Source organism: Canis aureus, chromosome 8 (genome assembly GCF_053574225.1).
Source record: "Canis aureus isolate CA01 chromosome 8, VMU_Caureus_v.1.0, whole genome shotgun sequence".
NCBI lineage: Eukaryota > Metazoa > Chordata > Mammalia > Carnivora > Canidae > Canis > Canis aureus.
In genome coordinates, this window is record NC_135618.1 from 60,883,361 (window position 1) to 60,910,016 (window position 26,656).

General features: G+C 44.9%; 2 protein-coding genes and 1 long non-coding RNA gene across 5 annotated transcripts in view; 2 read left to right on the forward strand and 1 right to left on the reverse strand.

Annotated features, from left to right (window-relative positions):
• The window catches only part of ITGAM (integrin subunit alpha M), a 55,341-nt gene extending 53,956 nt beyond the window's left edge, over nt 1-1,385 (forward strand). For all 3 annotated transcript variants that reach the window (XM_077907414.1, XM_077907415.1, XM_077907416.1), the window contains one exon: nt 313-1,385. In XM_077907414.1, the coding sequence (XP_077763540.1) occupies nt 313-384 (72 nt within the window). In that variant the 3' untranslated portion in view covers nt 385-1,385. The remainder of the gene's footprint in view (nt 1-312) is intronic.
• LOC144319399 (uncharacterized) lies at nt 1,131-15,703 on the reverse strand. Its single transcript, XR_013385216.1, has 2 exons — nt 15,186-15,703; nt 1,131-3,931 (listed from the first exon to the last, which is right to left on the reverse strand). It is a non-coding gene; the product is annotated as an uncharacterized LOC144319399 (long non-coding RNA).
• A 2,385-nt stretch (nt 15,704-18,088) lies between these two features.
• The window catches only part of ITGAX (integrin subunit alpha X), a 28,241-nt gene continuing 19,673 nt past the window's right edge, over nt 18,089-26,656 (forward strand). The window contains exons 1-14 of the mRNA XM_077907417.1: nt 18,089-18,246; nt 18,825-18,930; nt 20,659-20,762; nt 21,067-21,137; nt 21,291-21,405; nt 22,928-23,058; nt 23,176-23,321; nt 23,567-23,720; nt 24,039-24,189; nt 24,391-24,464; nt 24,635-24,764; nt 24,872-25,014; nt 25,203-25,343; nt 25,437-25,646. Coding sequence (XP_077763543.1) covers nt 18,192-18,246; nt 18,825-18,930; nt 20,659-20,762; nt 21,067-21,137; nt 21,291-21,405; nt 22,928-23,058; nt 23,176-23,321; nt 23,567-23,720; nt 24,039-24,189; nt 24,391-24,464; nt 24,635-24,764; nt 24,872-25,014; nt 25,203-25,343; nt 25,437-25,646 — 1,731 coding nt within the window. The 5' untranslated portion in view covers nt 18,089-18,191. The remainder of the gene's footprint in view (nt 18,247-18,824; nt 18,931-20,658; nt 20,763-21,066; nt 21,138-21,290; nt 21,406-22,927; nt 23,059-23,175; nt 23,322-23,566; nt 23,721-24,038; nt 24,190-24,390; nt 24,465-24,634; nt 24,765-24,871; nt 25,015-25,202; nt 25,344-25,436; nt 25,647-26,656) is intronic.

Sequence of the window (26,656 nt, forward strand, 5' to 3'; positions counted from 1 at the left end):
TCCTTCCTTCCTTCCTCCCTCCCTCTCTCTTCTCTTCTCTTCTCTTCTCTTCTCTTCTCTTCTCTTCTCTTCTCTTCTCTTTCTTTTCTTTTCTTTTCTTCTTTTCTTTTCTTTTCTTTTTTTTCTTTTCTTTCTTTCCTGGCTCTAACATCAATGCCATCTCTTTCCCTGCCCTGTTTTCCCCAGGGCTCTTATGCTCTGCCACATTGTCCTCTGTGCTTCTTGGTCCCTCTGGCTCCCCTCCTGGTTGGCATGGCCTTCACCACTTCCCTGGCTTCAGTGGCTCTTACTCTTCTGTCTTTGCCTCCACAGCTCGGCTTCTTCAAGCGGCAGTACAAGGACATGATGAGTGAAGCTGGTCCCAGTGCTGCCCAGCCCCAATAACAGCTCCTTCCCCATTGAATGGCCTCTCCTGCAGCAAGTAGGACTTTGGTTAGACCAACACACAGGTCCCCAGGCTGTTGGACAGACTCATCTATTAGGAGAGTGAGGTGGTAGTGTCTCATTCGGGAAAGAACAGCTTGGACTTCCATTCATGTGTGTGTATGTTTATGCACGTGTGTGCATAAGCATGTGCATGAGTTGTGTGCTGGCTCAGATGTCTCTTGCATGGGGATGAGTGCTTTCAGTACAACCTCTCAGGAAGAACGGAATTGTTCGGGCCTCCTTGTCTGTGGGTGAAGGTGCCATTGGGCCTACCTCCTGAGAGATGATGGCAGCTTTTGTGAGTGAACATAAAGGAAAATGCTCTTGCTGAAGGAAGAGGGACTTCCTTTCATGAGCGAGGACACAGACCTACAGGATCCTGTGCAGCTGGATGGAGACCATATGGAGGAACTATGGTAGAGCCAGGATCTGGTCAGTTACCGGGAGCCTGTCCACCCATTCCATACTAGAGGTCCAATGGACAATGGTGTACCTCGCTTTATCTATGCATTTACTTATTATTTTAATATTACTTTTATTTTTTAGAGAGATAAACCTGTCCATTGTACAAAAATCAAAAGATGTGCAAGCATGTGTGGTGAAGTTTCCCTTCCATTCTGGTTCCCAGCCATTCAAATCCCTCCTAAGAGGCTGTCAAGGTTATGTTTTGGGGTCTCTGCCACAAAGATTCTAGGCATATGCAAACACATACACACAAACATTTTTGCACAAATGGAACAGGTATTATTTATGCTGTTCTGGATCTTGCTTTATTCATTAATATAGCTCAGATATTTTATATCAAGACATAAAGTATTTTTTCATTCTGTTATTTAGAGCTGCATAATATCTCATTGTGTGGGTGGATATAAGGTATTTAACTGGTTTCCTTTGATATATTATTTCCAACCTCTAGCAATAACAAACAATGGTGAATTAATAAATTGAATATATGGCAATTTTGTGTATGTGTAAAAATAATTTATAGGATATATTCTCAGAAGTTTGAGTTCTCCCAAAAGCAAACCCAAGATACAAATTTGAATGAAAGAATTCTTGTTTATTTAAGAATGACCTCAATAAATAGGGGAGAGATGTGAGCTGGGAAGGAAAGTCATCCAGTAAAGAGTGTATTTTCAAGAGACACCACTGTGAGCCCCTGAAGCCTAAACCCATTGGGAGTTCTGGGAGATAGAATGCAAACCTCAACATCGTCCCTCTTGAAGACAAAAGGAATTGGAGTATGTATACAGTTGACCCTTGAACAATGTGGGGCTTAGGGGTCACTGATTCCTCACACAGTTGAATATCCATGTGTGACTTTTGACTCCCAGAACTTAATTGTTAAGCCTTACTGATAACATAAACTGTCAATATCTAATTTGCATGTTATATGTATTGTATTATGTGTTCTTATAATAAAGTAAGCTAAAGAAAATGTTATTAAGAAAATCATAAGGAAGAAAAAATAACATTTGTAGTACTTTATGTATATTTATTGAAAAAATCCATATATAAGTGGACCTGTGCAGTTCAAACCCATCCATGTTGTTCAAGAGTCAACTATACACCAATTCCACAGTTATTGGCAGACACACTTGGTGGGGAGAGGAGTCATTAATTCCCTGGCACTTCTGGCCTCACCTGAATGAGGAGAGAATGGGTTCTGGTGGCCAAAGAGATAACAGGTTCTGCTAGTTGGAAGTCTGACAGATAAGCCTATGTTCCCTTGGCAAGGTCCACAAGGGATCTAGGCAGGGCATCAGCAGCACTTGCTACCAAGGGTGTGTAAAGATAAAATTTTGATAGCTGTTTTTAGTAGCTTTTCCTCCTCAGGGGAGCACCCTCAGGGCCCATTCTCTCATACTTTTGCCAGTGCAGTAACCAGGACTCTGGCCTTGATGTGCATCCTAATTTTCACACCAATCCTGCTAAGTAGCCACCACTTGCATTTAATAATACCCGAATTTCTCTTATGAGAAAACTGAGGCTTAGAGAGATCATCCCAATTGCCTGAGGTCATACAGATAGAACTAGAATGTAGCTGGGATTCAAATCTGGCTCTGTCTGGTTCTAAAGCTTTTCTCTTTTAATGTCCTGATGGCTTTTGAGGAATTGCCCTGCAGAAGGGCAGGCACAAGGGAGGTGTAGGGAGACGGTGGCTGTTATTTAGCTGTTATAATATTAGGTGAACCATATGAAATTGCCAACATGTTTATACAAAAATGACAATTTCATGGGGCTGATCAAAATATAGAAAATCATAGCTTAGATGGATATCTGTTCCAGGATAGCATCATATGATAGGAAGGATGTAGGGCTTATTCTGCTTGGGAAGGTGTGGGAAGTATCCCCAGGGGAGGCAACCCCTGACTCAAGTAGGGGCAGGAATGTTCCAGTCAGAGGGCAACATAGATGGGGCTGAAGAGTGGGCAGGAGCTTGGGCATATGTGCTTGGTAGGCCAGAATGAGGGGTTTCAATTTTACTCAAAGTGCGATATGATGTCATTAAAGGGTGACTAATGAGACAATGGTCCTTTGTATTCTTGGAGGTGCCAGCACATGTCATCTTTAGATGATCCTACACAATTTCCTCTTCTGACTTCAAAATCTGTTAAAAATGTTTTTCTACTTCCTTAAGTTGAAAAATAAAAGATCTTAATATCTCTGAAGTCCTTCACTGACCCAAGAAAGGAGGGGGCCTCTGTATTTGCAGGGACCTGTCTTTGAATGAACAGTTAAGGTCCTGTGGGTTCAGAGTCCACATTTACATCATTGAATTGGAGGCTTGTGTTGAATTTAGCCAGATAGGAGCTTTATGATGGGTTGGAAAATAAATAATTTCTAGTGACAAAAACATGACCCTAGCATGACCACAAAGTTACTAATAAACAGGGCCATAAATCTCTCACGATAAGCAGCCAAACCCAGGAAAATCTGCTCTTGTTTTTACTTTTTGGAGTCCCTTGCTTCAGAATAAATAAATCCCTTCAGTCTCTATCCTAATTTTCATACTTAGTAATAGGATTCTTATCTGGGCCATCATGGAAGATTGTTAGAATTATGACCCTCAGTGAATTGTGTCTCCTTGTGTCCCACTCATTTGCAATGGGACACTGCTGCTCTTCCCATCAAGTGAAGGTGCCTGTCTCTACCACCTGGAATCTGAACTGGTCTTGTGGCTTGCTTTGACCAATAAAATGTGGTAGCTTAAGGGATGTGTTGGAGTTCCAGAGCCTAGGCCGAGAAGCACTACAGCTTCTGCTCTTACCCTCTCAGAATCCTGGAACCACCATCCTGAGACCCATCTAGCTTATTGGAGAATGAGCTGGGCAGCCCGGGTGGCTCAGCAGTTTAGTGCCGCCTTCAGCCCAGGATGTGATCCTGGAGGCTTGGGATTGAGTCCCGCGTCGGGCTTCCTGCGTGGAGCCTGCTTCTCCCTCTGCCTGTGTCTCTGCCTCTCTCTCTCTCTCTCTCTTCTTTCTTTCTCATGAAGAAATAAAATCTTAAAAAAAAAAAAAAAAAGAATGAGCAGCTACATGAAGATGACTAAGGCTCCCAGTTGACAGCCAACACAACTGCATGCCTGAGGCCATCGTGGCCCTTCCAGTCTAGTCCAGCCATTTGATGACTGCAGCCACAGGCAAGTCCAACAAAAGAACTTCCCAGAGCTGTAAGATATAATAAATTGTTGATATCTCAATCTACTATGCTTTGGAATGATATGTTATGCCACAATGGAAAACTAATATAGCCACCCAGTTAAATAGCACATTTCTCAGTTTCCTATGCAGCTATGATGGCCTTGTGGTTCTGGCTAATGACATACGAGTAGGGTGAACAACTTTGGGGTCAGCTCCTCTGAGAGAAGTGTCCTTCCTCTCTCCTTACCATCTTTTTACCTGCTGAGATGTGAATGTCATGGTGCACCATTTTGGACCTTGCAGATGAGGGTAACATCTAAGAATGCTAGAATGAGACAAAACGAATCTGGATTCTAACTCTGTAGAACTACCAGATTAGCCCTGAACTCCATAATCTCATATTATTATATATTATTATTATATAATAATCTCATATTATTATAAGAAAGATAAATAAACTCTAATTTTCTTTATGAAACTGGTATTCCAAGCCTCCAATGCAGCAGCTACCCCTGTATTATAAGTAATACTACAACTTTCTCAAAAGTTCTGTTTTCCTACTTGGTCCAAGAAACTAAGCTTGTGGTAAAGACTGAAGGTTTCCTGATGGTGATGCTAGTCCAATTCCTTGTATTTTAGTTCCCTCCTTCTTGTCAGGACTTATGATATGGCTGGCATCCAAAATGGGAGGCTGGGAGTGTCCCATTCTATCCATCCTCAAGATGGTCACAGATTTCAGTTATACATTCTCCATCTGTGGAAACTTTCTGATGAACCCACTTGGTTTGGTCTCCAGGATTTATTTATTTATTTTTAAAATATTTTATTTATTCATGAGAGACACAGAGAGAGGCAGAGACACAGGCAGAGGGAGAAGCAGGCTCCATGCAGGGAGCCCGATGCGGGACTCAATCCCGGGTCTCCAGGATCAGCCCTGGGCTGAAGGTGGCGCTAAACCGCTAAACCACCGGGGCTGCCGGGTCTCCAGGATTTAACCTCAGCCTCTGAGAGCACAAAGTTGGGATTACCTCCATTTATTCTTTCCCTCCCGGTGGCTAAATGACCTGATAGAAAAATTAACTAGCTTGTTTCCCCGTAGATGCACAAGAACGGTACGTAGAAGGTATTTCTCTTTCCTCACTCTCAAGATTACCAGAGATGTATTTTCAAATGATATGGATTTTCCTCCCCCAGGGAAAACTCACAGTCTCCCCACCCTTTTTAAAAAACCCTTCCCACCCTACAACCCAGCAATTGCACTACTGGGTACTTACTCCAAAGATACTGATGTAATGAAACGCCGGGACACCTGCACCCCAATGTTCATAGCAACAATGTCCACAATAGCCAAACTGTGGAAGGAGCCACGATGTTCTTCGACAAATGAGTGGATAAAGATGTGATCTATGACTACAATGGAATATTACTCAGCCATCAGAAAAAACGAATACCCACCATTTGCTTCGATGTGGAGGGAACTAGAGGGTATTATGCTGAGTGAAATAAATCAATCGAAGGACAATCATCATATGGTTTCACTCATACGTGGAATATAAGAAATAGTGAAAGAGATTATAAGGGAAGGGAGGGGAACTGAGTGGGAAAATTTACAGAGGGAGGCAAACCATGAAACATGTCTAATCCTGGGAAACAAACAAAGGGTTGCGGAAGGGGAGGTGAATGGGGGGATAGGGTAGCCTGGTGACGGGCACTGAGGAGGGCACTTGATGGGATGAGCACTGGGTGTAATATAGTAAAATGTTGGCAAATTGAATTTAAATTAAAAAAAATCCTTCCCCCTTTCTGACAGTTTAGAAAAGAGATTTCTAACTGGCAACCCTTAGGCCAAATCCAGCCCTCAGATTTTACTTAGCCTGCTTGGTTCTGCTTCTTTGTTTTTTATTAGTTGCTGACATTTTAAAGTGATTTCTTTTTTAAAAGTTTAATTTAAATTAACATATAGTGTATTATTAATTTCAGAGATAGAGTTCAGTAATTCATCAGTTGTATATAACACCCAATTCTCATTACATCACGTGCCCTCTTTCATGCCCATCACCCAGTTATCCCAAACCCCCAGCCTAAAGTTGAGAGATTTCTGAGAGAAATTCAGATTTTGGCTTTTCTTGAAAAATGGGAGTGAGATAATTATGAGGCTGCAGCTGGGTAGACCCACCATGAACAGCTAAGACATGCCTCTTTACTTCATTCTATATAGCTCTCCTGCTCTGAGGCCAGGCCCATTGTATTAAAGGTGACTCTTGAAGGCCCTATGTGATCTGATCGCTGCCTACCTCTGCAGCCCACCTTCTGCTCCTACCCTTTCCTCTCAACCTCATACTTCTCAAACGTGCCATATTTAGGGTGACCAGCTAGGACCCTTTTGAAAGTGAGAAGGAGTGTGATTGATAATTACCCTGGGATGTCAGGCCTAAACATGATCTCTTGGAGACAGGTCAGGATGTATCCGTGTTCCCCCTATATACTCCCTCTCACTTCCCTGTCTCTGTCCATGCTTTATTCTCTGCCCAGAACTCACTTCCTCTCTTCCTTCACTTGACTCTTCTCAGCTTGAGTGTCACTTCCTCTAGATCCTCCTGACTGCCTAGTCAAAAGAAGCTTCACTTCTCATATGCTGTCGGTAACCTGTGTTTTTTCTCCTGGACACTAGCTTCCTAGAGGGCAGGAACCCCTAGGACAATATCTAGAACTTAGAACAAACAATTGCTGAATATATGAATGAATAGACTTGGTTTTCCTGGCATCCTGTTCTTTTTGTGCCTTCCATCAGAAGACAAAGCTCTCAAAAATCTGTTTCTCTGTAGTACAACACATTTCTTCAGGACCATATAGTAGTTGGCTATATGTAACTACTTCACATTTCTTTCTTTTATTCCCATTTATTTATTCATTTATATTTAGTGATTCATCACATATAACACCCAGTACTCATCTTAACAAGTACTTCACGTTTTTTAAATCTTGAGAGCATGAATATACAAAATGAATAATAGACAGACCATACACAGAAACAGAACTCTGACCCACAATTTGCAGTAACCAGCCCAAGAAACCCATCCATTAACTACAATAATCAGCCCAAGAAGCCAGCCTGCCACCTATAAGTCAGACTTGTAGGAAGTCACACCTTTAGCAAACAATAACCCCTGTACTAACTGGCTCAAAATGACCAGGACTTGATTAATAACTGACAGCTTCCTTAATGTTTGTCCCTGCCTCCAACTAAGGGCCAACCAGAGAAAGCCAACTATGCTCCCCTAACCAATCACAGATTGTCTTGTTTCTACTTAACCAGCTTCCCTAGGCTGACAGCTTCCAGCTGTGACAGCTTCCAGTCAGGGCACACCTAAAGACTTCTCTTTTATTTTTTTATTTTTATTTTTTTAAAAGATTTTATTTATTCATTCATTCGAGACACACACACACACACACACACACACGCACGCACACACAGAGGCAGAGACACAGGCAGAGGGAGAAGCAGGCTCCACGCAGGAAGCCTGACATGGGACTCCATCCCGGGTCTCCAGGATCACCACCTCAACCAAAGGTGGCGCTAAACTGTTGAGCCACCCGGGCTGCCCAAGACTTCTCTTTTATATAAAGTTCATCCACTCCTCTTCACTTGCCTTTAAGTATCTGTCAAGGTGGAAGTGATTAGTAGGTGACTTTCTTGCTAAAGCAAGCTCTGAATAAATAGTCTTTGCCTGAATAGGCATTTTGTTGGTTTTCATTTATTTTCACAATCCTCTGGTCCATTTACTGTGATAAAAAAAAAAAAAAAGAAAAGCAACGATCTCCTTTCCACTCTATCTGTGGGTATTCCCATTTTGGCACAGACTTTGAACAATTGTTGAAATCAGTCACCTAATTTGCCCTCATCCCTTGCTGCCCGTTGAAGTTCCAGGCCTCTCTGACTAAACACAAACTGAATGCATTGATTGCCAAGTTCTGCTATTTGCCTGTTGAGAACAATCCAACTACCAAGCCAAGACCAAGATACAGAAGTTGAGCCTGATGACCCAGCCTTACCCCTACTGTCTGGAATTTTCCCTCCTCTAATTCCCACAGGCATCTCCAGGCCAGCCCCTCCCAGGTGTAGCTGCCCTTGGCCTATGTTCTCTCCAAGATGGTAGATGCCTGCTGTTCTGTGCTCCCACTTCATCTTCCTAGGACCCCTTGCTCCTTCTTTTTGCCCTAAAAGGAAATTGAGATTAAATAATTCTCTAATCACTAGATGCTGTCTGTGCCGCTCCCAGATTCCTCGACATGGTCAAGAACTATTTCTCTATGTTGAATGTGTTGGCTGCTAAAGTTTCCCAGCTGCCCCCTTCTCTGGCGAATCATCCTTGGCCTCAAAGTAGGGCCCATTCTGGGATGCAATTCCTGCTCTAGAGCTCCCTCTGGGATCAAGCTGAAGCTAGATTCCAGTCTCATTATCATTTAGCTTTTTTCTCTGCTCCATCCTGCCTTCCCTCATCCCTTTCTCCTGAGAGCCTCCTTCAATAATTATTAGCCCTCAAATTCCCGTCTCAGACTCTGCTTCTAGGAAACTAGACCTAAGGCAATGGCTATTTTAAAGAATGTTCTAGACCATTGCATCATTTTGTTTTCTTTTTTTTTTTTAATTATTTATTTATTTATGATAGTCACAGAGAGAGAGAGAGGCAGAGACACAACACAGGCAGAGGGAGAAGCAGGCTCCATGCACCGGGAGCCCGACGTGGGATTCGATCCCGGGTCTCCAGGATCGCGCCCTGGGCCAAAGGCAGGCGCTAAACCGCTGCGCCACCCAGGGATCCCTCATTTTGTTTTCTTTATAACTTTTATCACTATCTGAAAAAATGTTTGGGTTTGTTTCTTTGCCATGGGGACAATACCTGGTATTGAGCAGGTGCTCAATGGATACTTGCTAATGAATGAATTACAGATGCTAATCTTGCAGTGGTAGCAAGGGAGCTTATTCCCTCTGCAATTTTGGAAATAAATTTACTTTTTTCTCTTTTTACAGGGGGCTTGCAGTTTTTTGCAAATGCTAAATCTTGTACAAACTTAGAAAGGAAAGTAGGTATATGTGTGTATGGGAGAGGAGTTATCTTTTGCACCACAGTTCCTGGTAGAAGTCTATGACACCTGTCAAGTTATTTTCCATGTTGCTTAAACTCAGGCTGCCTATCCCAGCCCACTGTATGTTTAGGCAGGACAACTTTGGAGAAGAAAAGGGGCACTGGTAATACTTAATTAACACGGGGTAGCAGTTCTGGGCCAGAACCCACACAATTCCCATGTTTAAGGCTCCATTAAAGTCAAGGCATCAAAAAAATGAGGGAAGAATTTTTTCGAAAAGGACATAATATTCTTTCCAAAGAAATATCAAAGTAGTATTGAAAGGAAAACCAGAACTTTGAGGACCTTTCTTGTACTTACTTTTTCATTTAGAATTGTTTTTGAGTTACAAACAGAGTGGAATAGGCAGAAAGCTGGCATCTTTTCTGGTTTAAGGGCATCTTGATCTACACATTGCAGCTCAAGTGGAGCTTGAGGACCCATTGTTCAAGGTTCCATGCATTTTTAAGGAGTGTGCCAACCAGACTCTGGTTCAGACACAACTGGATAAGTCCTGTCCTGAAGGTCAATTCAGTTCTCATGAAACTCTTGACACCTGCCCAGTGAGGCGAGTATTATTGTTCCCATTTTGTAGAAGAGGCTACTGATGATTAGTGAGGTTATGTGAACTTGACCAAGGTCAGGCAGACTTTCTATAGCTTGGACTCCAGCCCCGCTTTGCCTGCTCACCTCTGTGAGCTGAATCTAAGCCTGGGAACTGAGGTAGCATTGTGGAGACTTCAGATGGAAAGTATGAGTGTTCTTTCCAAGGGAAACCCAGGAGATAAGGCCAGTCATCAAAACTTCAGCTCCTACCCCTCTTACTCTGACCGCATGGTTTCTGTTCTCTTTTCTCCTCTTTTCCCCTGTTTACTAGTGACTTGTATTTGCATCTACTTTTCTCTTCTGTCTCTGTTTCACAGAACTTAAGTACAAATTAAGTTCTTCTATATTCTTCTCATTTCAGCTAAATCACTTACCAGCAGTGGGAGTTAGAGCAAAGGCAACACTTTGACTCTCCCAGGGGTTGGCTCATGTCTGTACATGAGCCAAGCCAGTGCTCCTTCCTCTTCCATTCAATGTTGCCCAGGGTTTTCCTCATCTACCAGGTTCATGTTTTCTGTGTTCCCTAACATTCCTCTACTTATTTCCTAAAGCCTTTTACTCAACCTAAGAAAATCCCTATTGTATCAAAAATTTGCTCCAATTCAAGTTAGTTTGCTTCCTAGAAAGGCTGCTTCTGCTTATTCTGAGGCAACCTTCTGATTTATACAACTGTTGAGCAGGTCCCAGGATGCTCTGGGCTGAATACTTGGTCCATTAACTTCAAATCTGTGCAGACTCCTTTTCCACATACCCATCTACCCCACTTACCCACCCATCCACTCATCTTTCCATTTACCTAGTCACTTACTCATTTGTCCATATACAAACTCATCTATCCTCTTGTCACTCATTTACCCATATATTCAACAGACATGTTTTAGCCTTGTTGTATCTACTCCAGGCCTAATGGCCATCCTTGGAGAGACAGAGAAATGAGCATCCACTCTCAATAGACTCACATTGAGAGGGTGTCACCTTTTATCTTCACTAAGGAAGACTGATTGTTCATTTTCACCCTTGCCCTCAGCCTATTTTTTTTAAAGATTTTATTTATTTATTCATGAGAGACAGAGAGAGAGAGAGAGAGAGAGAGAGAGAGATGGAGAGACAGAGACATAGTAGAGGAGAAGCAGGCTCCCTGTGGGGAGTATGATGCAGAACTCAATCCGAGGACCCTGGGATCACGACCTGAGCCAAAGGCAGACACTCAACCCCTGAGCCACCCAGGAGTTCCTTGCTCTCAGCTTATAACAACTGCAGCAACAAATAGCAGCAAGTGCTATTTCCCAGGCACATAACTGAGCTGCAAGTGATTGAGATCAGAACTGTTGGATCTTCTGTACAAAAACTCGTTTCCTTGCCTGGGATTAGCTCTGCCATTCTTTAATTTCATGTGGGTACCAAGTATCCGTTGGTTGCTTCCTATGTGTCTGGTGTTGTGCTGAATGGTGGGGCTAGAGCGGCTAGAAGGACACAGTCAGTCCCTATATATTTTTTTAAGATTTTATTTATTTATTCATAGAGATGCAGAGAGAGAGAGAGAGAGAGAGGCAGAGGGAGAAGCAGGCTCCATGCAGAGAGCCCGACATGGGACTCGATCCCGGAACTCCAGGATCATGCCCTGGGCTGCAGGTGGCGCTAAACTGCTGCGCCACCGGAGCTGCCCAGTCAGTCCCTATATTGAAGAAATCTATGGTCCCTATCCAAATCCATGGAGTATCAAGGCCTTTTTTTCACCTCCAAGCATCTCCTTCTTAAATTCATCAAAGCAGAGTTAATCACTTCCTCCCTGAGCCACTCAAGCAATTCTGCTGTCTAGTAAAACTTATGATTTGAATCCATGAGAATATTGTTTTCTTTTTAGGGTATGATCTACTTGAGGGCCAGTACACTTTTCTGCTTGTCTTGCTTCCCCAGCAGCCAGCCCACAGCCTGGGTCACATGAACAGCTCTTGTGTGGGGGATGAATGGCTGAATGAACAAATGCTGCCCAGGCAGCAGGTGGGCTAGAGAGGAGGAATCATTAGAAGTGTGGTGAAGACTCTGGTGCCTTCATAGATTAATGGAACAGAATAGAGGATCCAGAAGTGGACCCTCAACTCCATGGTCAACTAATATTCGACAAAGCAGGAAAGACTATCCACTGGAAGAAAGACAGTCTCTTCAATAAATGGTGCTGGGAAAATTGGACAGCCACGTGCAGAAGGATGAAACTAGACCATTCTCTTACACCATACGCAAAGATAAACTCAAAATGGATGAAAGATCTAAACGTGAGACAAGAATACATCAAAATCCTAGAGAAGAACACAGGCAACACCCTTTTTGAACTTGGCCACAGCAACTTCTTGCAAGATATGTCCATGAAGGCAAGGGAAACAAAAGCAAAAATGAACTATTGGGACTTCATCAAGATAAGAAGCTTCTGCACAGCAAAAGAAACAGTCAACAAAACTAAAAGAAAACCTACAGAATGGGAGAAGATATTTGCAAATGACATATCAGATAAAGGGCTAGTATCCAAAATCTTATTAAACTCAACAGCAAAGAAGCAAACAATCCAATCATGAAATGGGCAAAAGACATAAACAGAAATTTCACAGAGGAAGACGTAGACATGGCCAATAAGCACATGAGAAAATGCTCTGCATCACTTGCCATCAGGGAAATACAAATCAAAACCACAATGAGATACCACCTCACACCAGTGAGAATGGTGAACATTAACAAGACAAGAAACAACAAATGTTGGAGAGGATGTGGAGAAAGGGGAACCCTCTTGCACTGTTGGTGGGAATGTGAACTGGTGCAGCCACTCTGGAAAACTGTGTGGCGGTTCCTCAAAGAGTTAAAAATAGACCTGCCCTACGACCCAGCAATTGCACTGCTGAGGATTTACCCCAAAGATATAGATGCAGTGAAACGCCAGGACACCTGCACCCCGATGTTTCTAGCAGCAGTGTCCACAATAGCCAAACTGTGGAAGGAGCCTCGGTGTCCATCGAAAGATGAATGGATAAAGAAGATGTGGTCTATGTATACAATGGAATATTACTCAGCCATTAGAAATGACAAATACCCACCATTTGCTTCAATGTGGATGGAATTGGAGGGTATTATGCTGAGTGAAATAAGTCAATCGGAGAAGGACAAACATTATATGGCCTCATTCCGTTGGGGAATATAAAAAATAGTGAAAGGGAATAAAGGGGAAAGGAGAAAAAATGCGTGGGAAATATCAGAAAGGGAGAGAGAACATGAAAGACTCCTAACTCTGGGAAACGAACTAGGGGTGGTGGAAGGGGAGGTGGGCAGGGGGTGGGGGTGACTGGGTGACAGGTACTGAGGGGGGCACTTGGCGGGATGAGCACTGGGTGTTATTCTATATGTTGGCAAATTGAACACCAATTAAAAATAAATTTATAAAAAATAATAAATAATATAATTATTAATAATAAAAAAGAAAGATGAATGGATAAAGAAGATGTGGTCTATATACACAATGGAATATTACTCAGCCATTAGAAACGACAAATACCCACCATTTGCTTCAACATGGATGGAACTGGAGGGTATTATGCTGAGTGAAATAAGTCAATCAAAGAAGGACAAACATTATATGGTCTCATTCATTTGAGGAATATAAAAAATAGTGAAAGGGAATAAAAGAGAAAGGAGAGAAAATGAGTGAAAATATCAGTGAGGCTGATAAAACATGAGAGACACCTAACTCTGGGAAATGAACAAGGGGTAGTGGAAAGAGAAGTGGGTGGGGGGTTGGGGTGACTGAGTGAAGGGCACTGAGGGAGGCACTTGATGTGATGAGCACTGAGTGTATGCTATATATTGGCAAATTGAACTCCAATAAAAAATAAATTAATTAAAAAAATATTCTGGTGCCTTGAAATCTGCCTTTTTTTTTTGAGGTTTAAAAAATTTATTTGAGAGAGAGAGAGAGAAAGAGAGAGGAGAGAGAGAGAGAGAGAGAGAGAGAGAGAGAGAGGAAGAAGCAGACTCCCTGCTTAGTGGAGAGCCCAACATAAGGCTCCATCCCAGGACACTGGGATCATGACCCAAGCCAAAGGCAGACACTTAACTGACTTAGCCACCCTGGTGCCCCAAAATCTGTCTTTACCTTGTACTATCTGGGCAACTTGAGGCAAATGACTCAATTTCTCTGTGCCTCAATTTTGCATCTGTAAAATGGGGATAATTGCAGCGCCTCACCTTCAACCCCTTGTTAAGATTTTGTGAGCTAACAGACATAAAGTGTACAATGATATGTTAGTATCACCTCAGATATTTTGTTCTGCCACCAAGATGTTAGTACCCTGTGCCTGCTTCTCCCTCCCATGTCCCAATCTTCCCAACCACTGGCTAAAATCTTCTAGCACTCTCAAATCATCTATCACAACAGAACACCATGCTTAGGGCTCTGGGAATTCAGGGAGAACCAGTTAATTGTTCTTGGAGGGCAGCCTCTTCCTGAGAACCTGATTATGCATGCGTGTTTCTACACTATAGAATTAAATAAATCCTGTTTTGAGAAAATTTGGTGGTGAGGTGGGCAATGCTCCTCAAAGAGAGAGAAGTGAGACCAATTTCATGTAGTAAGAGGAAGGGCAGAAACTCTAGGGAAAATCCATTAAGGCGGCATGGGTAAAGGTGGGGTGGAAATGGACTAAAAAACACAAGGGTTCCCACCCACCAGATTTCTGTTCTCTTTCCACAGAAAAGAAACCACCAAGGAAAGAGACCCCAAATTATTCAGTTCTACTTAGTTCAGACAAATCAAACCTGAATTAAAGCAGCTTCTAAAAAAAAAAAAATAATAAAATAAAATAAAATAAAATAAAATAAAATAAAATAAAATAAAATAAAGCAGCTTCTGTCCTGGTTTCTCTAGTAGCTGTTCCCCTCACCCAGTATGTGACAGATCAGATGCAGCTCCTCTCGCCCCACTGCCCTGCCAGAAACTTCTTCAGGCAGCACCTCTAGGCTCAGGGACAGAGCAGAAACGTACTGAGTGAGGAATGCCAGCAGTGGGAAAAGCTGGTTGGCCTCCAAACTTCCCCAGAGCCTCCCCCTCTGAACACCCTAGAGGTAACATATGGACAGAACTGGATGTGACTGACTCATGGCCCCACGGGGCTGAGGAGATTAGGGAACTTGGCTGTCCACTCCTTCCTTGCTTATATTATCTCCCTCAGCTGCCATCCTTTTTCTGGAAGTGTCACACCATGATTCACTGAAATGAAAAGGGGCTGTGAGTGTTAGATCCTCACTGCCCTCATCTGTAAAATGGATGGGTTGAATTAAAGATATATCCTGTTCTACACTTTTATGGTTTCAGTAATCTGTGCTAAAGGTGAAATGTCTTACCTTGCTTGGCTTTTCTCTGAAGTATCATGGAAGTGTGTTGGGCAGCTTGAAAGAAGAAATGGAGTCTTATCTGTCCAATATTCTTGTCTTGTGTACTCTCACTTACCAACGGTGGAACCCAAGCCCGAGGAAAGGAAGCAATGGAAAGGCCAGGATGCAAAGTATCTTTGAAGGCTGGGGGTCCTCTCTGGCACTCACCCTGTCGGGAGCTCTCAGTCTCACAGGCATCTTCTGGCTTGAGTCATTTCTGGTTCGTCTTTTATTCTCTTCAGAATCTGTGTCACTTCTCCTTTCTCTTTATTGGGTTTCTCTGCCACAGTTTCTTTCTCCCTCAAATTTTCTTCATCTCCAAGGATTCCAGGGCTTTTCTCCAGCCATATTGTATCTGAGGTCTTTTCAGGGCTGCTTATCTCCAGTCACTGCTGCCCACATTCCCCATTCCCAACACCTCTCCCTGTGTTACCCTGACACAGCTGACTCTAGGGTCCCTGGCAGCTTCTGTTGTCAGAACTGGAGACTTCCTCATTTCTTACCTAACTTGGCATCTGGGAGCCTGTGACACTGTTTAAACTCCTCTCTAGGCAGTCCTTCCAGGATGCCTTTTTTTTTTTTTTTCCTGCTGGGTTTCTTTCTCCCTCTTTGAAGACTCCTTTCTTCTCAGTTTTCCTTTACTCATATTTTGCTGCCAACACTGGCTTTCTCCCCCTCCTCTACCCATCTTTCTCTTCCCTCTTCGCACTTCCACCAGGATCTCATCCAGCACTTCTGATGAATCCAAAACTCATCTCTAACCCAGACTTTTCTCCTGAGAACTAGTCCCATCCACCCAACCTTCCTCTAGGACATCTCCTGTTTGAAGGCCTTCAGTCTCCTCTTACCCGTAACAATCATCACAGCATAGTATTGATAATAGCTAATAACAGAAACTCTTACACATTCTTCTCAGCATTTCACATTTGCTGATTCAACCTTCCCAGCATCAATAAATATGTATTTTTTTTTAGATTTTAAAAAAGATTTTATTTATTTATTCATGAGAGACACACACACACAGAGGCAGAGACATAGGCAGAGAGAAAAACAGACTCCTTGTGGAGAGCCTGATATGGGACTCAATCCTAGGGCCCTGGGATCATGACCTTGGGCAGATGCTAAACCAATGAGCCACCCAGGTGTCCCTGAAGATTTTTTTAAAAAGATTTATTTATTTGAGAGAGAAAGAGAGAGAGAGAGAATGAACAGAGGGAGAGAGAATATGAAGCAGATTCAGTGCTGAGCATGGAGCCAGATACGGGGCTTGATCTTATGACCCTGAAATCAGACTTGAGATGAGACCTGAGCCCAAACCAAGAGTCAGCCACCCAAGTGACTGTGTCCATTAGGCACCCCTTTTTATGGAGATTTTATTTTTAAGTAATCGCTATACGCAACGTGTGGCTTGAACTTATGACCCCAAGATCAGGATTCATATGCTCCACTGACTAAGCCAGTCATGCGCCCAGGGAGGTGTGTACCTTTATTATCACCCTCTTTTTGTAGATGAGGAAACTGGAACCTAGAAAGATTGAAAGAATCCAAGCTCTTAAACACTAAATTTTGGTTTTCTAAAAACCGAAGTTATCCTAGCCTACCATCCCTCTTTCTCCAAATTGTTCGGAGACCATCACCACTGTCCTCCCCTTAGGGACCAGTCAGCCCCCAGTCCATCCCCATAGCCACTAGCTCACCCCATAGGACCATATTACCTTCCTCCTAACTGATCTGTCTCTGGCTAGTTCCCAATGAAACCATGATCCATGCAGCTCCTCTTTCTTGCTTTCTAAAATGTAAATTTTAAGATCTTAGTCTTCCCAATTTGATTCAATGCTTCCTTCTGCCCTCAGGATAAAATAAACATGTCTTAAGGGGGCTTTCCAGATCTGGGGCCTGCTTCCCCTTCCTCCCCATCCCCTATGGTACTGACCTCATCTCTAGCCACTTCCTACCTCCCACTCTCTGGTTTCCCAAGAGGCCCTCCACTTTCATGCGTCTTCCACATTTGGTTACCCTTTCTGAAATGTACTCTTTTATAGTTAGTTGCCTTCAAGACTTAGCCCAAGTCCCCCTCCAGAAAGCCTTTCCGGAAATCCACACCCTTCTAAATTGGGTAAGGTACTTTGTGGTCAGTGGGCTTCTTATTTCATAGCAACATCTTGCTGCTTGCATATTGGCCTTCTCTACTAACCCCAGGGCTGGGCCTTGTGGTTTGTGTTTTATCTCTTTGCTAACAGAGAGGTACACAATCAGCCTCAAATTAGAGTGTTGAGTAAATGACTGAATACTTACTCTGTTCTCCTAAGGCCTGGATGCTTGATTCCTAGCCCAAAGATTTCCAGGTCTCAAGTAGAGGGTTCCCATCAGGGTCTTCATTAGGGCCCAACCTTATCATGGCATCTGTCCACCCTCCCTCCCCAGGAGAACTGAAGTTTCAAGGTCAAGAGGAATCTTCTGCCAGTACAAGTAGAGAAGCTTAGAGAGGTGGTGCAGGGCAGGGGATTTGCATCCCCCTAAACCTAGTTTGGTAAGGCACAAGAAGCAAGCCAAGACATCTCTGGTTAGAAAGACTCTTGGAGGGGCACCTGGGTGACTCAGTTGGTTAAGCATCTGTCTTTGGCTCAAATCATGATCCCAGGGTACTGGGATCAGGCCTCACATTGCACTCCCTGCTCAGTAGGGAGCCTGCTTCTCCCTCTCCTACTCCCCCTGCTTATGCTCTCTCTCTGTCTCTGTCTAATAAATAAATAAGATCTTAAAAAAAAAAAAAAAGAAGGACTCCTGGACCCAGCATGTGTGTGTTGCCTCAATTCTTTTTTCTGTTTATTTTAGTCCTATTCTCCGCCCTCCAACTCTGAGTCATTCTGACAACTTCCCTCCCTGCTTCTAGCCTCTTGACCACCTCTCTGTTCACTTGCTTCCTCTGCACCTTGGTCTAGCTGTTCCCTTGGTGGCTGAGGAACTCAGAACCCCATGTCTAACCTTCTAGTCATGACCAGGACCAGAACATCCCTCCTTCTATTGATGGGTAAGTCATGGGCCCCAGTGAAGGGACATGAGAAGATTGGAGTCCAGATAGACAGAGAGCTGAGGATGTACATGTTTTAGACCCAGACTTTAGGAGAGGGACTTGGAATTACACAGGGTTTCGGTTCTGGAGTTTTTGGAGGGACAGGATATTGAAGAACTAATTTTAGGGGAGTTCAAGAGATGCTGGAAAAGGAGCCAGTTGTCTGAACAACCCAGAGATTTCCCAAGTGGGCAGAACAAGTCAAACTTGTGCTCTATCCACAATGTCACTTTGGCCCAAGTTTTCCTGGATTCTTCCTCCTAGAAGCCCCAGTGGTGGGGTGGCAAAGGATTGTCTTTAAAGCTGGTGTGTTGCTCTATGAAAATGGAGAATTGAAACTTGCCAACTGGCCAATGGGCGAAGAACTATTTCTAGACTGCCTGCAGGAGGGCAGAGGAAAGCCTGAGCTTGGGAGTTCAGAAGTCCAGGAGATGCTGGGACATTGGACCTAAGGGGGGAGCCAGTGCTAGGGGCTGGAGAGATGGAACAGGAGGAAGACCCTTCTCCACAGCTTCTTTTCTCACCCCCTTCCCCAGCCTTGGCTTCTTCTCTCTGCTTCAACTTGGACACGGAACAGCCAAAAAGCTTCCTTATGGAGAGTGCTGGATTTGGACACAGCGTGGTCCAGTATGACAACTCTTGGTGAGGACTGGGTGGTGACTGGCCTTTGGTTCTCATCAACTTCTCTTCATGCTCAGGGTCGTGTCCTTCCCCATGACCCTCTTCTCCTCTGTCTGGTGTGGCAATTCTCCTAGTATATGAAGAGTTAGACTGAAAGCAGGTGCTGTCTTGCCATCTCAATAATCACAACTAATATTTATTGAGCACTTACTAAGCGCCCAGCACTGTGTCAAGCACCCTTTATGTGGGCACTGATCTATTTTGTTTTATTTTAATTATTTTATTTTATCTTAAATTCCAGTAGAGTTAACATATAGTGTTATTTTAGTTTCAGGTGTATAATATAATGATTCAAAAATTCCATACATCTCCTAGTACTCATCATGACAAACGCACTCCTTAATCCCCATCACGTATTTTATCCATCCCCCTGTGCTCCTCTCCTCTAGTAACCATTGGTTGGTTCTCTATAATTAAGAGTCTCTTCTTGGTTTGTCTCTCTTTCCCTTTGTTTGTTAGCTTTGTTTCTTAAATTCCACTTATAAGTGAAGCCATATCGTATTCTTTTTCCCTGACTTATTTCACTCTGCATAATACTCTCTAGCTTCATCTATGTCATTACAAATGGCAAGATTTCATTCTTCTTTGTGGCTGAATAATATTTCTATCATCTCTATCTCTATTACATCTTCTTTATCCATTTATCAATTGGTGGACCCTTGGGCCACTTCCATATCTTGGCTATTGTAAATAATGCTGCTATAAACACCAGGGTGCATGTATCCCTTTGAATTAGTATTTTTGTATAACTTGGGTAAATACTCAGTAGCACAATTGTTGAATATATATAGTATATATATATATATATATATATATATATATAGTATTTCTATTTTCAACTTTTTTAAAAAAGATCTTATTTATTTATTCATGAGAGATGCAGAGAGAGAGAGGCAGAGACCCAGGCAGAAAGAGAAGCAGGCTCTGTGCAGGGAGCCCAATTCAGGACTCAGTTCCAGGACTCCAGGATCACGTCCTGGGCCAAAGGCAGACGCTCAACCGCTGAGCCACTCAGGTGTCCCTATTTTCAACTTTTATTTTTATTTAAAGATTTTATTTATTTATTCGTGAGGGACACACAGAGGGAGAGAGGCAGAGACACAGGCAGAGGGAGAAGCAGTCTCCATGCAGGGAGCCCGACGCGGGACTCTATCCGAGGACCCCAGGATCACCTCCCAGGCCGAAGGCGGCGCTAAATCACTGAGCCACCGGGGCTGCCCTATTTTCAACTTTTAGAGGAAGCTCCATACTGTTTTCCATAGGCCCCACCAGTTGCATTCTCACCAACAGTGCACAAGGATTCCTTTTTTCTACATCCTCATCAACAGCTGTTGTTTCTTGTGCTGATTTTAGCCATTCTAGGATAGGTGTGAGGTGATATCTCATTATAGTTTTGATTTGTATTTCTAGGTGAGCAGATTTATTCCTCACAATAACCTTATAGGGGTAGGTAGGCATCAACCTTTCAACATATATTTATTGAGCACCTACTACTAAATGTCTCAGGAGCCAGGCATACACTAGAGAACAAAACAGACAAAAACTCCTCTCATGTGGAACTTAAATTATTGTTAATCTCCACTTTGCAGATGGGAAAACTGAGGCTTAGAGAGGTGGAACAAACTTGCTGAGCAGCAGTCTGGCTCCACTGTCTACATTCTTAATTGCAGTGTTATTTGTTTCCCTCAGGGTGGTAGTTGGAGCCCCCCAGGAGATAAAGGCTGCCAACCAAACAGGTGGCCTCTACCAGTGTGACTACAGCACCGGCAAGTGTGAGCCCATCCAACTGCAGGGTGAGTCACTGCTCCTCCTTGGGATCCACGTCCAGACCCCATGCTTTGGGGACCTGCAGGGAGCACAGAAGACCCACTTCCCAGCTCTAGCTTTGTCTGAGACTCGTAACCTTAGACAAGCTTCCTGACTGCCTCATGGCCTCCCTACCCATCATACTCCTGTACCCCCAGGGCTCCAGCAAGACCTGAAAGCCCCCTTCACCTGTCAGATCTCCTTGTCCTGCAGGGTTGAGGTGATCCCTGCCCAGATATTACAAAGCATCCTCTGTCTTGAGGGTGACCATGCACATATCTGTCCCCTCAGTCCCCTTGGAAGCTGTGAACATGTCCCTGGGCCTGTCTCTGGCAGCCTCCACTAAACCCTCTCAGCTGCTGGTGAGTTGTCGGGGGTTGTGGAGCTGTCTTGAGGGAAGGAATGGGGACCTGGGTCTAGTGGGGCTAGGGGTCTTGGGGAGGGTGAAGGTGTTGGGATAGGAGGATGGGATGGAAGCAGGAGCAGCCCCTCCCATCAGGTGCCTCTGTCCCTAGGCCTGTGGCCCCACAGTGCACCATACATGCAACGAGAACATATACTTGACTGGGTTCTGCTTCCTGCTGGGCTCCCCTTCCTGGCAAGCCCAGAGGCTCCCAGCTGCCCTGCAGGGTAAGTGTTGGTGGCTACTGGCTCCTTTGAGGAGCATACACACTTGTGACTGGAGTACAGTGGGCCAGAAACACTCTTTCTAGAATGGATAAAAAAGAGCGATCTGGAGAAAAATATTTACTGGTTGGGATAGTGGTTCCAAATATGCGCTGGGGAGTCACTTACTGATTTCACAACTTGCCCTGTTGCCGTCCCACTTTCCTATGACTTTACCCTCTCAGAGCCTCAGTTTCCTCATCTGTCAGATGAGAACAATGACACACTCAGCCTTGAGAATGACAGATGATTATCCACGGCCACGGTTTAGCACAGTGCCTGGCATGTGGTGAGGGCACAATTAATGCTAGCTATTATTTTTAGGGAGAAGGGGATTTATTTTCACCCAATACACCTTGGGGTATAACCAATTAGTTTGTGCAGCAGACTGGGAAAGGATGATGAGGGTGCAAACAGTCTGAGCGAGTGTATGTGTGTGTGTATGTATATGGATGTATATATGTGTGCCTAAGCATATATGTGTGCATGCGTGTGTGTCTGCATGTATACTTGCATGCAAGTATATGTATGCACGAGTATGCTTCTGTATATGTGTATGCATATGTGAACACGTGTGTACAAATATACATGTGCACACATATGTATATGTGCATGCATGTACATATGTATATATGTGCATGTGTGTGCACATGTGCATGTGTGTGTGTGCACGCGCGCAGATTGAGGCATAGGGCCTGACTTCCCTACTGTTGATGGAATGAGAGATAAGGAGGTAGAAGAGTGAGCTTTTCTGACCCAGCCTGGCAGACCTAAGCCCCTCCCCGATTTCACATTTACATTCAGGCCCCTGGGGAGGCTGACATCTAGCCACTGAATTGAGTGCTCTTCTAGCACCTCCCAGACTCTAGACTACACCCATAGGAACCTGGGCTCCCTTCAGAACACCTGGTGGGAACCTCTGAATAGAAAAGGAAGCTGGGAGCTCTCCTCTCAAACTGGGAGAACTTCCTTTTTTTTGGACCAATTCTGAATTTACTTAGGAGGGGCCTTGGGGCCCATATTTATGCTGAGTATGGAATAGGGCCAGTGTGTGGCTGTTGCCAGGGATGACATTAAAAATATTTAACGAAAGTACAGTTTGGCACCGACTAATGAGGACAGACTCTGACCAGGAACCATCTCCTTTCATTGCCGGATCATGCCGTGTGGGGGAAGAGGTAGAGTGGGGTTCGGGAGAAGGACGCAGACAGCCACAGGTAGAAGAAGGAGGGGCTGGCTCCCAGCTTCTTACTCTCTGGATTGGAAGAACTGTCACTTTTTTATAAACCAGGCTGGGTACACAGGTGTGAGCAGCTGGATCACAGAGAGAGCCTTTTTAAGGACTTTAGGAGGCCAAAGGGCCCTGTTCGAGGCAGGGACTGGGGAAGCCCCTGGGTCAGGGGGTAGTGAGTTCTCATGGCCAAGGGGCTGAGGGCCTGGGCTCTGGGAGTGTTCCTTGGAGGACTAGGCCCACCTTCTTTCCCAGAGTGTCCGAAGCAAGAGCAGGATATCGTGTTCCTGATCGACGGCTCGGGCAGCATCTCCCCCCGTGATTTTATCAAGATGTTGAATTTCGTGAAGGCTGTGATGAGCCAGTTCCAGAGACCTAGCACCCAGGTATCCCTTGGGGGAGGGATGGCAAATGTGCAGGGCCCCCTGTAGGAGGTTTGGGGGTGGAATGCCTGGGGTTCTGGTCAAGTGGCCTTGGCTCCGAGCCCCCTGCAATTTTCCCAGTTCTCCCTGATGCAGTTTTCCAACAATTTCCGGGTGCACTTCACTTTCGAAGTCTTCACATACAGCTCAAACCCGCTAGCCCTGTTGGATTCTGTATCCCAGCTAGGAGGGCTCACTCACACAGCCACAGCCATCAGAATAGTCACGTGAGTCCTGACTTCTCCGTGGTCCTTCCCTAGAGCATCTGGGTGTTCCTTTAGACCTCATCTTTCTCCATGAGAGAGAGAAAGGTTGGGACTGAAATTCAGCCTGTGGTCTCCTCATCCAGTTAGGAGCCTATGGGTGGGACCAAGGCCTCCGAGAGAAAGGGGCATCTCCTTGTTCTCAAAAGGCATCAGAGGCTAGCAGCAGGTCTGTTCACAGGTCTCTGGATCCTCTTCTTCTTTGACAGAAACGAACTGTTCAGTGCCTCAAAAGGGGCCCGAAAAGATGCCTCCAAGATCCTCATTGTCATTACCGATGGGCAGAAAAAAGGAGATAGCCTGGGTTATGAAGATGTCATCCCTATGGCTGAGGCTGCGGGTATCATCCGCTATGCAGTTGGGGTAGGATGTGGACATGCTCTGCCGCCCCTTCCTCCCCTTGCTTCCTCTTAAGGCAACTTCCCTTTCTAGGACACCCCCCGCCACACACACACTCTCTCTGCATCGACTACCTTCAGGGTGAAAGCTGTGTTCCAGCCCGGGGACCCTGATCCTTTTCTCTAAACTCCTTGATGCTGTCTGAGCCTCATTTTTCTCATCTGTATACTGAGTGTAATAATATTGACCTTGTGGGGTTACTGGTGGATATTGGCACCCAGCATGTGGTAAGCATATTAGATTTATGATTGTTTTCACTGAGTTGGCCTTTGTTGGAGACAGGTAGGAACAGCTTTTCAAAAGATGCAGTCCTGGAAAGAATTAAATGACATTGCATCGAAGCCTTCCCATGAGTACATTTTTAAAGTGGAGAATTTTGATGCTTTGAGAGACATTCAAAACCAACTGAAAGAGAAGATCTTTGCCATTGAGGGTAAGTCACAGATAAAGGTACTCCTTTCAGAAACCCTCACCTGTAAATACTTTCGCTTCTTGAACCTGGACCCCCATGTCATAGGCACAAACCCTTCCCTTTGGGTATTAATCTCCAACATTAGATCCTCTAATGTCCTTTTCAGTCTTGGCAAAGCCTATCTTTCCCTCTGGAACCCAGGTATATAATACCTTCCCTCAGGTACGCAGACCATAAGCAGTAGTTCCTTTGAAATGGAGATGTCCCAGGAGGGCTTCAGCGCTGTGTTCACACCTGTGAGTGGGGCCTCTTTCAGGCCTTTGATGTAGGAGGAGGGAGAGTGGGAGGAAGTGAATGGAAAAAGAATTCCAAATAATGAGCAGAGTCTGTGGCAGGCCTTGCTTTGGAATAGGCATTGGCTTCTTTTGGCTCAGGCCTGCTCAGCCCTGGAATCCTTTCCTCCCAGGATGGACCAGTTCTGGGGGCTGTGGGGAGCTTCAGCTGGTCTGGAGGTGCCTTCCTGTACCCCCCAAAGACGAGCCCCACTTTCATCAACATGTCTCAAGAGAATGTGGACATGAGGGACTCTTACCTGGGTGAGAACAGGCCATGGTTGGGGGCACAGGTGGGAGATGAGCTGCCTGGGGGGCAGGAGCTCACGGGGTGGGCAGGAAGCCTTTGTGCTGAGGCCTGCTCTCCTCAGGTTACTCCGCTGAGCTGGCCTTTTGGAAGGGAGTACAGAGCCTGATCCTGGGGGCCCCCCGCCATCAGCACACCGGGAAGGTCGTTATCTTCACTCAGGCATCCGAGCAATGGAGGCCGAAGGCTGAAGTCTCAGGGACCCAGGTTGGGTGTCGAGGAAGCCAGAGCAGAACATGAGGGTGGCAGCGTCTCTAAGGGCCCAGAGGGAGGAGATGAAGGGCCTTGGGGGCCCATCGAGGAAGGCCCTGGTGGCTGGGGGGGAAGTGGGACCTGTCCCAGAGGGTGTACCTGTGGCAGGAGCAGGCAAGGTGACTTCAGGCTCTGCCCTGCAGATTGGCTCCTACTTTGGGGCCTCCCTCTGCACAGTGGATGTGGATAGAGATGGCAACACTGACCTCGTCCTCATCGGGGCTCCCCATTACTACAAGCCGACCCAGGGGGGCCAGGTGTCTGTGTGCCCCTTGCCCCAGGGGGTGAGTGTCTGATGAGTCTGGGCTGAGTGGGGCCTTGGGTGTGGGGTAGAGGGATGACCTCGGTTGGGACCTGACACTGGTTTTGTCCTGCAGAGGGTGAAGTGGCAGTGTGAGGTCATTCTCCGTGGGGAGCAGGGCCACCCCTGGGGCCGTTTTGGGGCGGCCCTGACAGTGCTGGGGGATGTGAATGGGGACAAGCTGACAGATGTGGCCATCGGAGCGCCAGGAGAGCAGGAGAACCGAGGTGCTGTCTACCTATTTCATGGAACCTCAGGACCGAGCATCAGCTCCTCCCACAGTCAGGTGAGGCCCAGTCACAGGTCCTGTTGTTACAACAACCTCTTCCTTGCTTCTCCCTGTGTTCTATGCTGCCACCTAGAAAATTCTCCTTTATCTCATCTGACTTCCTTTGCCCAATACTGACACCTTGGAGGCAGCAAGCAAACTCTGTGGAATTTTAGAAATGAACACATTGGTATGTTCTCTGCTCTTATGAGGACTTGATTTTTGAGTGAGATCTCAGGTCTTTTAACCTCCCAGTGGCTTTACAAGGTACATAGGCCCAGGCATTAGCATGCCTACTTTAGAAATGAAATCTGCAGCAAGGAGAAGAAGATCAGTGATTTGACTTGTCCAAGGCTTTATAGTGGATCATGAATGGTGATGAGGTAGGTTCCAATCTCCTGACTTCTAACCCAGTGCTTGGTCTCTTGTTCGCTCCCTGTTGCCAGTCTAGGTCTGGCTGCCTCAGTCTCCCTGTCTACTCTCCTTTTCTCTTCCCTAAATGCTATATGACTATTCCCTTATACCATCAGCAATCCTGCCAAATGTCTGTCTAGTTGGGGAAGGTTCCCTGGAAAGGGAGACTTTCTTTTCTTCCCTTGGTAAAAGTTAAAGAAAGCCCCAATTAAAAAGTAAGCAAAGACTCTGAATAGACATTTCTCTAAAGATGATATACAAAGGACCAATATGTGTGTGAAAAGATGTTAACTATCATTAGTCATCAGTCATCAGCAAATCAAAACCACGAGACACCACTTCATACCCACTGGGATGGCTAGAATGAAAAAGACAGATAATAACAAGTGTTGGTGAGGATGTAGAAAATTTGGTACCCTCAGACTGTGATGGTGGGAATATAAAATACTGCGGCTACTTTGGAATACATCTGGCAGTTCCTCAAAAGGCTATATGCAGAGTTATTGTGTGACCCAAGAGAATTGAAAACCTATGTCCATATAAAACATTATACATGAATGTTAATAGTAGCATTATTGATAATACCCCAAAGGTGGAAAGAATCCAAATGTCCA